The sequence below is a fragment of the Thermobia domestica genome, chromosome 5 (assembly GCF_964235325.1).
Source record: "Thermobia domestica chromosome 5, izTheDome1.hap1.1, whole genome shotgun sequence".
Taxonomy (NCBI): Eukaryota; Metazoa; Arthropoda; class Insecta; order Zygentoma; family Lepismatidae; genus Thermobia; species Thermobia domestica.
Genome location: NC_137458.1, coordinates 27,164,642 through 27,178,736, shown reverse-complemented (window position 1 = coordinate 27,178,736; position 14,095 = coordinate 27,164,642). Strand labels below are relative to the sequence as shown.

Genomic DNA, 14,095 nt, shown 5'->3' with positions numbered 1-14,095 from the left:
TTCATTATTTGTCCAACTTATATTTGCAGATAGGGCCAAGTTATTGATATTGTTAGAAAATATAGCTGATACATTGTAAAGACTCATTTTCATGCTAACAATAATAATAATGATTAAATTTAGGCATCCCTTTTTTCTTATAGTGACTAATTTAGTTCAAAGTAGAATGCTTACCCTGGACCCCTACATTAGATAAGTGCTTACCCAATGAGAGTCCACGTATATGGAAACTTAATGTATATGTAACAGAAAGTATCTGATTTAAAGTAAATTTGTATTAGTTGAGTCCGCTACATTTGTATTTACCTTGGGTTCTTAAGTAACTAAGTTCTGAATTACAGATACTTTATATATGTAAAAACACATGATCGTTGAAGCTGCATGAACTCCTATTATTACTACAACTATTGCTACTCCCACTACTACTATTACTACTACTATTAGTACTACTGCTATCGCTACTAGTATTACCACTGTCCCCGCCGCTAGTGCCACTAGTATTCTATCAGTACTATCATTTCTACTACTACTACTACTATCCCTACTACTAGTATTACCATCACTATTGCTATTAGTATCCTACCAGCACTACCACTGCTACTACCACTACTACTACTATTAGTACTACCACCACTACTAATACTATCGACTACTAGTATTGCCATCACTACTGCTATTAGTATTCTACCACTACTACTACTACTACTACTAGTATTACCACTGCCACAATTACTACTGCTACTAATACTCTATTAGTACTACCGCTGCTACTACTACTACTACTACTACTATTATCGCTACTTCCGCTACTACTACTATTAGTATTACCACTACTACTATGGCTTGCATGTGAACTAATGAGTATCGGCTACTACTTGTTGTTTTGCTGCTATTTTTTGTTCCATTTGTAATCTAACCTTCTTTCTTCTACTACCATGTAAACTTTGCATGTCTGTCTCTTTTTTCTTTCTTTGCATGTATGCCCTTTTTTTAATCAAAGTTTCTTTTCTTTGTGTTGTATCTCTATTTTTACCTATTTGTTCTATGCAGAATGCTATTAGATTTCTATTTCACCTTTTGTTCTATTTGTACCTATTTCTATTTTACTCTTTCCTTGATCAGCTTCTAAATTCCCCGTTTCTTTCCTTGGTTTATCTCTATTGAATATTTCTCTTTTTTAGGTATGTCTATCTCTTTTTTTTATAGAATAATATGATGAAGTAGGTAAATTAAGTAAAGTTCCTTTAACAAGCCATCTCTTACAGATTAGTATCTTCTCTTGCTTGAGTCTGACTCCTTTTTATGTAACCTAAGCTATTCCAATTTATTGTGTGCTACCCTAACTTTGATGGGCTTCCAATTTTACATAAATTACATCCTCATCCGCTCTTTCTTTGGTTTTCCCTACTATGCTTTAGCTAACATATTCTTGATTCTGCCCACTCACCTTTACTTGTTATGTAATATATTTGTCCATCATTGACTCTATGGTATGAATCGCTAAATATTTTCTTTTTGTTGTTGTACTACATGATTTCCTCTTTTACTTTGCTGCCGCTACTTTTATTCCTGCCGTTATTGTACTGAACTAAATTTAATTTATTGTATTTGTGCTTTGCCTCAATCGTCAATTGCCAATGACTTACAATAAAGACCAATACGGTCATGATCTGAATAATTTGTTTTGAATTATTTTAAACTTTTAAGATCTTGTCCGCAGCTAAGTTTTAACTAACTCTATGGTCTATGGAACCCGAAGGTTCACAGAAGTTCTCCACTGACTTCTATTCTTGCATCATTTTTTTACTTTGTATTCCAATCTCTGGGAGATCCATCTTAATATTCTCCTCCCATTTGCGCCTAGGTCTTCCTAATGGTTGTTTTACCGACTGGTCTTGCAGTCAAGAGTTTGAAAGCGTTCTTCCATTTCAGCTACATGATTTGCCCTCCTAGACTTGACGATCCTAACAATGCAGGGTAAACCATATAAATTATGTAGTTCCCCCATTTTCCATTTCCGAGGACTGAATATTCGTCTTAGGATCTTGTTTTCAAATACTTTTTAGTTTATGTTCTTCCCTCAGAGTAAGTGACCATGATTCACAACCATACAGAACAACAACTAAGCTTTAAATGTTTCCTAAACTTAAGCTCATGTCCTGCTTTTACTTGCTAACTAATTAGTTCGCTACTTCTTAAATAATGCTAAACCAGTATAGTGCTTTTAAGTATTGCATGCTCAAGTTTATGTTCCTATCTTGAACTAAGCTTAAGCTATTTGAAAGTTTTTTTTTTGCCTCCCTGTTTGCTATTATATGTCTGTTACCAATTCTATTATTAGATGTCTTTTAGAATTTCCAATTGTGCTCCTTTTTGTAGATGATTTTAAGACTGGTGTATGGGTTCCTTATTATGCTAGCATTATATATTTTTTAAAATGGCTGTTTGCTATTCTATTGTGTTTAGTATTTTCCTTACTTGGTTTCTTTTGTTATTTGGTGCTAGCACTACTAGAAGAATTTCTTAACTTGCTTGAGTACTATTCTATTGTGTTTAGTTTTTTTTCTTGCTTGGCTTCTACTGCTATTTACTATTATTATTAGCACTACTACTTGTATTTTTTCAAGATGATTGTCTGTTATTCTATTATAACTTCTTTAACCTAACCCAAACTATTTGACATTAGCTATCATATGTCTTTTATCTTTCTGTATATAGTAGAAGCTTTCTGTTTGTGTATAATCCAAATTTGCTGTTTTGTCTTTATGCATGTTTTCTTCTTATGCTTGCCTTTGTTTTTTCTTTGTATTGTTTTTTGTACTCTGTTTTCGTAGACGTTTTTTAATAAATGTTTCCTTTAAGTTTCTCGTAACTTATCAAAACTCCATTGACATCACCTGTATACCTTCCTAGTATCTTATAGTACTGATATTTGAAAATTTAATTCTAACAGAACCAAATGATTTATACATATTTCAGAAATATATATCTTTAGATACACTCAATATCATGTTCTTATATCTTATATTAGGCATACCATATAGTATACTAACATATAAGATAGATATAGATATATCTCTAATGTAAATATATATCGATAGATAGATATAGTTATAGATAGATATAGATAGATATAGATATAGTTATAGATATAGTTATAGATAAATAGATATATATAAATATATATAGTTATAGTTATATATAGATATAATTATAGATATAGTTATAGATAGTTATAGATAGATATAGATATATATATATATATATAGATATAGATATAAATATATAGTTATAGATAAATAGATATAGTTATAGATATAGATATAGTTAGATATAAATATATAGTTATAGATAGATATAGATATGGTTATATCTCTAATGTAAATATAGATATATAGTTAGGTATAAGGTTTAATACTATATATTTACTATATGTTCTAACACATGTTATATTTTAGGTTACCCTTATTACTGGTGTAGTACTAAAAAGTATCGAGAAGTACCAACCAAAAGTACCAGAGGAGCAAGATATTTTCTGCTACCAAAGGTATTTTTTATTCCTTTGTACTTAAATAGACCAATTATGTTTCTGCAAGAATATTATTGAAAATAATACGAATCATTTGTACGTTCGCAGCATAGCTGCTCTTACGACTTTCTAATTTTAAAAACGAGCTTAGTATTTTCGAAATTATTTGTAGGTTCACACTACAAGTGTTCTGAGATTTCATAGAAATCGAACCAATAAAAAAAAGTTGAATTTGCTAAGCAAATGAACCAATAAAATAAAATAACACGAACGAATAAAATAATTACACTGTAAGTGTTCTGAGTTTGCTTAGCAAACGAATTATTTACAAGTTCACACGAAGTGTTCGACTAATTTATTAGGAGAGAATGAATATTTTACAGTTTTGCAGCGTAGCTGCTCTAGCGAGTATGCTCTGGCATACGATTTATTTACAGTTTCGCAGCGTAGCTGCTCTAGTATACCAGAAAATTGTGTCGCAAATGAACGAATAAAATAATCACACTGTAAGTGTTCGAGTAATTTATTACGAGGGGTTAAATTAATAAGAAGTTTTCACAGAAAATGATCCGTCAAAGTTAAGAAAGAAACATTAAAAGACCAAGTAGAAATAGTTAAGTATATAAAAAAAGAAACATTGAAAGACCAAGTAGAAATAGTCAAATATATAAGAAAGGAACATTTAAAGAACAAGTAGAAATAGTCAAACATATAAGAAAGAACATTGAAAGACCGAATAGAAATAGTCAAACATATAAAAAAAGCAACATTGAAAGACCAAATAGAAATAGTCAAATATATAAAAATGATTAGCTTAAGTTATGTTGAGTTAGTTTGATTAATCATTCTAATATTCATAGTATAGTTGTTCCGAGTAATTTACAAGTTCTCAATTTTTAGTATTTTTGAAATTATTTGTAGGTTCACACTACAAGTGTTCTGAGATTTCATAGAAATCGAACCAATAAAAAAAAAGTTGAATTTGCTACGCAAATGAACCAATAAAATAAAATAACACGAACGAATAAAATAATCACACTGTAAGTGTTCGAGTAATTTATTACGAGAGGTTAAATGAATAAGGAGCTTCTTATGGAAGCGATCCATTATTAAAATTACGACTTTCTATAAGAAATTTTTGTAAGTTCACACTGTAAGTGTTCTGAGCTTGCTTAGCAAGCGAAATAATAAAAAAGATACGAACCAATAAAAAAAGAAGCGAAATAATAAAAATAAGATACGATCCAATAAAAAATAAGAAGTGAATCATAAAAATGATTAGGAAAATAAATTACAAGTGTTGCTTAGTAATGTTTCATTGTTTCAGGGCAGGCAGTTAATTGGAATAAAAGTGGCAGCGGAATTAAGAATTCCAAAGTATCAAAGTTCACAGAAGTAAAGTAAGTATCATTGATAACTTACATAATACTTTGTAAGTTCACAGCGTAGCTGCTTTTAGGAGTATGCTTTGGCATACGAACCAATAAAATATTTTAAAAACGAGTTTGTGTAACAAACGAGAGAATAAGTAATCGCAGCGTAGCTGCTCTTACGACTTTCTAATTTTAAAAACGAGTGTTATTTTAAATAACACGAACGAATAAAATAATCACAGCGTAGCTGCTTTGAGCTTGTGTAGCATGCAGATTACTTTTGAAAGAATTATTTTGCATCATTTCATTTGTCATAGCGTGCATTATTTTGTAACATGCAGATTACTTTTGAAAGAATTATTTTGCATCACTTATTTTTTGAGAACCTGCATTTGTTTGCACAACATAAAGTTTATAACATGTTTCCATTTACAACATACATTTTTTTTTGTTAACAACTGATACATTTTTTGTTAACACCACTTAAAAATTTTTTAGCATGCATTTTTGTTAACACCACTTAAAATTTTTTGTAGCATGCAACATAGTTAAATTTTTGCAAATCAAATTCTACAGTTTAGTAATATACATTTTCAAATTTTTATGTTTCATGTAAAAGTAATATTGTCTTTCTTTATTATTACAGCATTCAAGTGTTTCATCCTCAACTGTGAATTTATCACTTCTTGACATCTAAGAACATTTAGATAAGGATTTCTTGTTTTCCCAGCGGCGGTAAGTGTTCATATACATTTTTTTTTTAACCTGTAAAACTTGTTAATAAAAATAAAAATATTTGTTACTTACATAAATGAACTAATAAAAACAATATTTTAATCTAATGAAACTATAATATAAAGAGTATATAATTAAAAACATATTGACAAATAATTTTGAGTAAACTAACTTTACATGTGTTTAAGTACATAAACTTAATGAATATTTAAGACCATGTAAAATTATATTTTCGTTTGCAACTCATTTAAATTTTAATTACTTTTTTACATTTTTTATTTTACAGTCAAAGAGTTTCATATGATGAAACGAATATATGAAAAAATGTATTTTGCAATCAAAAAAGTTTCATGTAAACATATAAAGAATTCCATTGCAAAATTTAATGTCATTTAAAATAAACATTAACGTTTTGATTAACTTATAAAAACAAAATTAACTGAACTTTCATTAGTAGTGCATTATAAAAATAGTTACAATAAATCAAAATTTACAAATTGAATAGTCACAAAATATTTATTAAATATATTAGTTTTCTTTGTTGATGCATTTCATTGAATACTGTAGAACAGTTATCATATTAATTATTTTATTTGTTCTTATTTTGTTTGTTAATTTAATATGCTTTCTCTAACTATACGTATTTTAAATTTAGTAATTGATCTTTTAAATAATGATGCTTTTCCTAATATGATTTAATTATTTTAATTTTGCTAATCCTATTTAATAAATTTTCTCTGTTGATTGGTGTTTAACTATGATTTGTAAGTAATCGAACTTTCATTCTAACCATACGTAATTTTTCTTAACTATAATTTGTAACAATTAACTATTTGAATGCTATTTTGAATAGAACTGCATTATCTTTAAAATCTGCTATTTCTATGCTATCGTATGTTTAATAATAATTGGCTTAATTAAATATGGATTTGCTAACCTATGTGGATTAATTCAGTATATTCTTTAAATCTCTGCTATATTGTTTGTCTGATAAAGTTCTGATGCTTTGGGTCATAAACTATTCTAAACCTTTTGCTAACCTTGTTTCTTATTTGATTTTTTTGCTAAATTGTTTCTTCTTTGATATGTTTGTTTACTAGGTTATTTTTATTAATTTGTGTTTCTGTTTATTATTACTTGGATTTTTTTTATTGCAAATGTTATTTTGAAATGATTTTTTATTCTTTGGAATGTTCACATCAGATATGTTCACTTTTCAACTATTAAAATATTATTGCCCGTAAAATTAAATATTCGGAAACATTCGGTTAAGTTCGGGAAACTTCGAGAACGTCACATAACTTTAAATAATACATGTTTGTAAAATAACATTATTACTTTAGAAAATATTTTCGTTAATACATGATTAATCAGTCTGGGCACGAGATTACAAACTAAAATATTTGGGTACGAGACTTTAAAGTAAGTGTATTTGGGTACGAGATTACAAACTAAATGCATTTGGGTACGAGATTACATTTCCGAAAGTATAAATACGGCTCAGCAAGCCGCGGCGGTTCACTATAGAAGAAGAAGGACTGCTGCAGTGAAGACGTTCCTGTTTGTACGTTGTGTGCTGCAATTGCAAAACAGTTAGATAAATATTACAGGATTTTGTCATTTAGTGTTTTTGGAAACTTTGAGTGGATTTGCCAGTTTCGTAAACTGAAAAAACTTACGGAGTTATAGTTATCAGGATCTGTCGATAAACATTTAATTATATTTTCAATAAACAGTGTTAATATAGGATTGGTATTTTTTGGCAATCTTCGAAAAATTTCGTTAATGTTCGGAAAACTTCGTGTGGAATTTACAATATTTTCGTGTATATAAGACAAGTAAAATTGCACGGGCAGTTAGTAGTGAAGAATTTTTTAAAAAGCGAAGACATCCCTGATTGTAGTTTCCGTGTTGTGATCATTAGTTGATTACGGGACATTGCGAATTGTTGCTGGCAGAAAGTACTAACGGACTTGTCGATAAAGTTAAACAGTGTGTTCAGTAAGTTGAAAAATTAAGTAACTGATTTGAAGCACGAAAACTTTTAATTATATCATTAGTGCAAAATTGTGTAAGAATATTTAAAAAGTTCTAACGAAAACTAAAACTACTTATTTTATTTAAACAGTGCTTGAAGACTGAAAAAAAAAATGGAAGCGCACAATGTTATTTCCACCATGTTGGCGGCCCAGGAAGCTCGGGGCTATAATAATGCCGAAGAAGTGTTTTTTACGTGGGAAGTGTTGACGCAATGCCATGGTACGGGTGTGAGGGTAAACACTTTATCATATGTAAAGTTATTGCAAGCGGTATTTGTGCATTTTGGCTGTGTACCGGCTATTGTATTGAAGAGTTGCAAGTCCGCGAAGGATATTATTGATTTGTATCGTGTGGGCTTCTTTCGTCAAGACAATATGCTGGAAGCAGCGCGTGAAAAATTTAGAGAATTTGTGTCTGCAGGGAAGACTACGGGCTTAACTGCTGATGATTCCGACGAGTTATTGGGTGTTCTTCCGGGAGCTAGTACGAGTTCTGCGCCAGAACATAGTACATGTTCTACATTAGAACCTACATTGTATGGTGCAGGCAAACGGGATTATTTTCGCATTGTTAATAGTAGAACTAAGCACTATCCTTACTTTGGACTGCGTGGAAAGGAAGTTACCATTGAGCGTATGCGCACTATTGGAATCGAAGACCCGCAAACATATATTCGCTCATTATTTGAATTTGTACAAGAGCATACGCTAAATGACGTCGATGATGATATGTACATTGGTATTACTATTGAAAGTTCTGCGTCAAAATTAAACAAACCAGTGTACATGACATGGCGTCCTAAAAAGGAATTGAACCCCAATATATTGTTTCATACAGTTGAAAATGTTTTAAATAGTAATGAACATTTTCTTTTTGGGAATAAGGTGGATTTTAAGATCCACATTGCTAATCCACGCAAGGGAAGGGGTCGAACCCGTGGATCGGCCAAATATGAGGATTATGCAACTCTTTTGGAAAAGTGTACCATCCCTATGGAAAGAAATGTCTATTGTCTTCCTAAGTCTATTATCCTCGGGAAGGCTAGGGCCGATCAAAAATATGAACAACTGTATAAATTAAAAAACAATCCTGAGCGATTGTTGAAGCAGGCTAAGGATTTGTGCGATGATGCTGGTGTTACCATTGAGCATCAAAATGGGTGCACTATTACTGATGCGAAAAAATTCCAAAACAAACTAACCCCCGAATATCAAATTGTTATTTATGAGAAGAACAAAATGACTCGGGAGTATAATATAATATATCCGGGAATTCATGCAAACAAACAAATCTTAATATTGTACACAAAAGGACATTATGAGCTGATTACCAATATTACTACACTTTTGGACAAGTACAATTATTGTCACTATTGTCTACAAGGATATAATAATGTACAATATCACAAGTGTGCATATAAGTGTCCTGCGTGTGAAAAATATCATGAGCCTTGTGGTGACGATATTAAACGCGAGTGTAATGATTGTTTACGACTGTTTCCTTCGCATGAATGTTTTGCCAATCATAAAAACGTAATCGCGCGCGGTAAGACAATGTGTGAATTAAAGAAAGTTTGTCCCGATTGTGGTGATATGTTCGATATGCGAAACAGGAAGTCTGAACACAAATGTGGTGAACATTTCTGCAAAGCATGCTACATGCATGTGGATAGTGACCATATTTGTTTTGTTCAGGCTGCCAAAGTTGAGCATGTCGATACCTTCTTGTACATTGTGTTTGACGTGGAGACGATGTTATTACCCAAAAATGAACGAGGAGAACGAGAACATTGCGTGAATTTTGTAAATTGTATTAATATTTGCCATAAATGCAAAGACACAAAGTTGGATGATCCCTGTTTTGTGTGTGGAGATAAAAATGGATCCCGTAAGTTTGATTTCCAGGATATTGACGGATTTATTAGTCACGTGCTAATAAGTCGGTCAATGTTCAAGAAGATCATAGTACTTTCACATAATGGAAGTAACTATGACATGCAGTTCTGTGCAAGAACCTTAATAGAAAAACATGATCTCGTACCAGATGTAATAATGACGGGCCAAAAAATTGTAGAAATGAGACTTGGAAATAAAATCTATTTCCGTGACACATATTTGTATATGGGAGTCAGATTGTCCCGGCTCCCTGAAGCATTAGGTTTATCTGGCAATTTGCGAAAGGGATATTTCCCATATTTATTTAACACATCCGAAAATCAAAATTATGTAGGCAAAATTCCGTCTTTAGAGTATTTTGATGCAGACAGTCTCAGCCCGAAAGAACGGGGACAATTAATCGCCTGGCACCAAGAACGTGCTTTAAGCGGCGAGGAGTATGATCTCCAATACGAGATGATGGAATACTGTAGGAATGACGTTAAGATTCTTGCAGAGGCTGTGATTAAGTTTTCGAACTTAATCGAGGAAAAAACGAATGGTATCCAGTGTTTTATTTCCTCCCCTACAATTGCAAGTTTGGCAATTTTAACTTATCGGTCCTTATATTTACCAAATGAGGTCATTCCAATTATTCCGCCTTATGGGTTCGATCACCGTGATCGGCAAAGTCTAAAAGCTTTGTATTGGTTACGGTATTTAGAACGTACCAAAGGTAATAAAATTGAACATTCAGGGAATGGATTGGAAAGGCGTATTGGTAAATATAAAGTCGATGGGTATGATAGTAAAACAAATACAGTTTATGAGTTTCATGGATGTTTTTTCCACGGGTGTAAGCGTTGTTTTACAGCATTGCGCCACGTCAGTCTCGATTCTGCCTCTAAGGATAGTACATCCCTACAAGATCGCTTCGAAAAGACCATCATAAAAGCTAATTACCTCAAGAAACGAGGTGTTAATCTCGTTGAAATGTGGGAATGTGATTGGGACCACATGGTGAAAAATGACAAGAGTTTGCAAGAGTTTATTAAAACTCAGTGTAAGGATCTTGTTAATCATCTTGTACCCAAGGACGGTTTTCATGGTGGTCGGACTGAGTGTTTCAATGCGTTGTACGAATGTACTTCCGATGAGTTCATTGCGTATTATGATGTAACATCATTGTATCCTTGGGTAATGGCACGTAAACCAATGCCCGTAGGTAAACCAAAAATATACAAGGGGCCGGTCTTCCCAGATGTGGGAAGTATCAATGGGTTAGTAAAATGCACCATTTTGCCCCCAAAAGATTTGTATTTTCCGGTGCTCCCATATACGTGTAACGGTCGACTTATGTTTGGCTTATGTCGCACGTGTATGGAAGAAGGTATCAATGATTGCACGCATTGCGACGCCGAACGTGCCTTAACAGACACGTATTGTACCCCAGAACTTCATAAAGCGTTAAAGGCCGGATATAAAATTCTGCAAATTATTGAAGTATGGGAATTCGAACTGTTCGGTTCTGAGGATCGTAATTCGCGTAGTTTGTTCCGCAACTACGTGAATTCTTTCCTCCAAATGAAGCAGGAGGCTTCAGGTTTTCCTGCATCATGTCAAACCAAAGGAGACGAAGAAAAATACGTAGCAGATTATTATGCCCATGAAGGTATACAATTAGATGAAAAAAATATTGAATCGAACCCTGGTCTGAGGTATATCTCCAAGATATTCCTCAATTCGCTTTATGGGAAATGGGGACAAAGAACGGACTTGTCGCAATCCGTAATTGTTGACACACCAGAAAAATTTTTGCATTATCTATGGGCACCGCAATACGAGGTACAAAGCGTATTACCCGTCGGAGATAAACATCTTATTCTTACTTTTCATAATACGGAAAATAAGAATAAGCCCTGGAAATTTTCAAACGTTGTTCTTGCGGCGTTCATTACGTCATGGGCGCGGTTAAAACTGTATGACTTGATGACAAGTGTAGGTCGCGATAAGGTGTTGTATTGTGATACTGATAGCATCATGTTTGTACAACGCCGTGATGAGAAATCTCCGCTTACATTAGGGCCCTACTTGGGTGAACTAACCGACGAAGTACCAGAAGGGTGGGAAATAGACAAATTTATAGGTCTGGGGCCAAAAAATTATGCGTATAGGTTAAAAGAAATTGGGACGGGAAAATTTGATTATGTGTATAAAATTCGGGGTATCACTTTGGATTATAGAACGCGTGAAGAAATAAATTTTGAGCATTTTTACAACCTGGTTCGTGGAAAAATTGAAAGGAAAACAATAAACATCCCAGGTAGGATTACCCGTAAGCGGGGATTTGTCATCGTTTCACGTCCTGAAACAAAGACCCATCAAATGGTATCCAACAAACGACGACGATTAAATCCTGACAGCACGACTGACTACAGGACATTACCCTTTGGGTACCGTGCCTAATGGTTGGCAAATGTGTGAATGTGTGAGTGCATAAATGTAATGTAAATATATATATATATCTTGTTAATAAAATTGAACAAACTGTAAATAAATGAATAAATAGTAAAATATAAATAGTGCTATGAATAAAAGGAAACACGTAAGAATTATACACTCTATCATGTTATTCCCGGGTATGCTATATTATCAAATTCTTTAAATCTTTCATGACCCCTCACACCCTATGATCCACGGCTTCAGGTGTAAATAATATTTTTCATATTGTAAATAATATTTTAAATTATGTTTATTGTATTTAAGACACAATGTGTATATTATTGTAAATAGTTTTTATATATTATAAATTTTTCATATGTTGTAAATAGATTTTCATATATTATATTGTAAATAGATTTTTTTTTTCATATAGTAAATACCATTTGTCAAATATTAAATTAGTTAATCAAGTACAAACAATCACTAGAACACTGTATGTATCATTATATTAATCAATTGTTATATATTTTACATTTTTTTATTTTTATTATATATCAACATTATTATTTTTGTTATATACATTCATTTTTAAATTTTTTATTATATATGTACATTTTAATTTTTATTATATATTTTACATTTTCATTTTATTATGTTTACAATTTTTTATTTTTTATTTTGCTATATAATTTTTTGTCATTATTTTTACAATAAAATTTTAACTATATTCATGCCTTTAATTTCTACATCCTATAAAATTAAAAAGGTACTTAATGCAAAAAGTATGTGTATTCTGTATAAGATAAAGGAAGAATACATATGCTTCATATACTATTATATAAACTTATTTACGTACATTATACTAAAGTATGTGTATTCTGTATAAGATAAAGGAAGAATACATATGCTTCATATACTATTATATAATCTTATTTACGTACATTATACTAAAGTATGTGTATTCTGTATAAGATAAAGGAAGAATACATATGCTTCATATGTATAAAAATAAAATATTAATAAAGGCACAATATTAATACATTTCATAAAATTACAATATCAAATTCATATATTCACGCATTGAATTATTATTTTATTAAGTTTAATAATAATTTGAATCAAAAGTCAACCGAGGTTATAAATATATCCTAAAACAGGAAATTACAAAATGCGGTATTTTGCTTGTTCGCTCAACAAGTTCTTCTACGTCATCATCAATAAACCACCAACTGCAACCAGGAAATAACCAGAGGCGGAATATTATCAAAGGTAAGTAAACTTTCTCTTCTAACTTAAGTTAAAGTATCGGGTAAACATATAAAGTGTGCCGGAAAATACCATTAGCGTCCACGGCTACCGAGCGGCGGATATACAAAGCGGTCGGCGCAACGGTAATGGCGCCAGCGAAAAAACTAACGTTCAATACAACGCGGCAGTCGGTAATATACAAAGTGAACGGGCGGGGAAAGTATAAAGGAAAGTTGCGGCATAACCAGACAGTAATGGCGCCAACGGCACCATCTAACACGTGTTATCAATCCAAAATAATACATTAAACCTTTCGTAATTAAATACCACTATAAGGTAATAACGGTACATATATCATCATACGCGATTACATTAATTCTACGTAATCATCTTTAATTGAATAAATTAATAGCTGTTTGATTAAAGGGGTAATCAATTTGATAGGAGTTTAATTAAAGGGTTAATTAAATTGATATCAAAATTTAATTAAATTATATCTTACAATGTTGCATAATTTACACTATAAATATACAAAATATAGGGAATTTCAACCCTTTAGGGCATAATTTGGCAACACCGCGGCGCTAGAAAGCCCATAATACAGCGTAAAAGGCTACGATTAAAATAATATCGCCTCAGGGCGGTCAGAAAAGGACATATCTCTACTTATTTGAACCACTTCCGATTTGAGTAGAGTTTTAATGAAGAAGGTGAGACCTATTCTTTGTACAATAAATCGATTCAGAAAACCGCATCTCGATACCTTCTAACATTTTTTTCTCTGTGGAAATCAGTATTGAAATCGGAAGCAATAGTAACTTGGAACAACTTCTGGCTTGGGATAGTTATTGTAT

The 14,095-nt window shown here is 31.8% G+C and overlaps 1 protein-coding gene across 1 annotated transcript; it reads left to right on the top strand.

Annotated features, from left to right (window-relative positions):
* The first annotated feature begins 3,485 nt into the window (after positions 1-3,485).
* On the top strand, positions 3,486-12,477 carry LOC145685808 (uncharacterized). Its single transcript, XM_081758369.1, has 4 exons — positions 3,486-3,547; positions 4,857-4,929; positions 5,549-5,637; positions 7,766-12,477. The coding sequence occupies exon 4, from the start codon at positions 7,788-7,790 to the stop codon at positions 12,015-12,017; it is 4,230 nt and encodes a 1,409-aa protein (XP_081614495.1). The 5' UTR covers positions 3,486-3,547; positions 4,857-4,929; positions 5,549-5,637; positions 7,766-7,787; the 3' UTR covers positions 12,018-12,477.
* The last annotated feature ends 1,618 nt before the right edge of the window (positions 12,478-14,095 follow it).

Excerpts from the sequence above, each read along its gene's own strand:
- LOC145685808 (XM_081758369.1), top strand. The coding sequence starts at position 7,788 with ATGGAAGCGCACAATGTTATTTCCACCATGTTGGCGGCCCAGGAAGCT.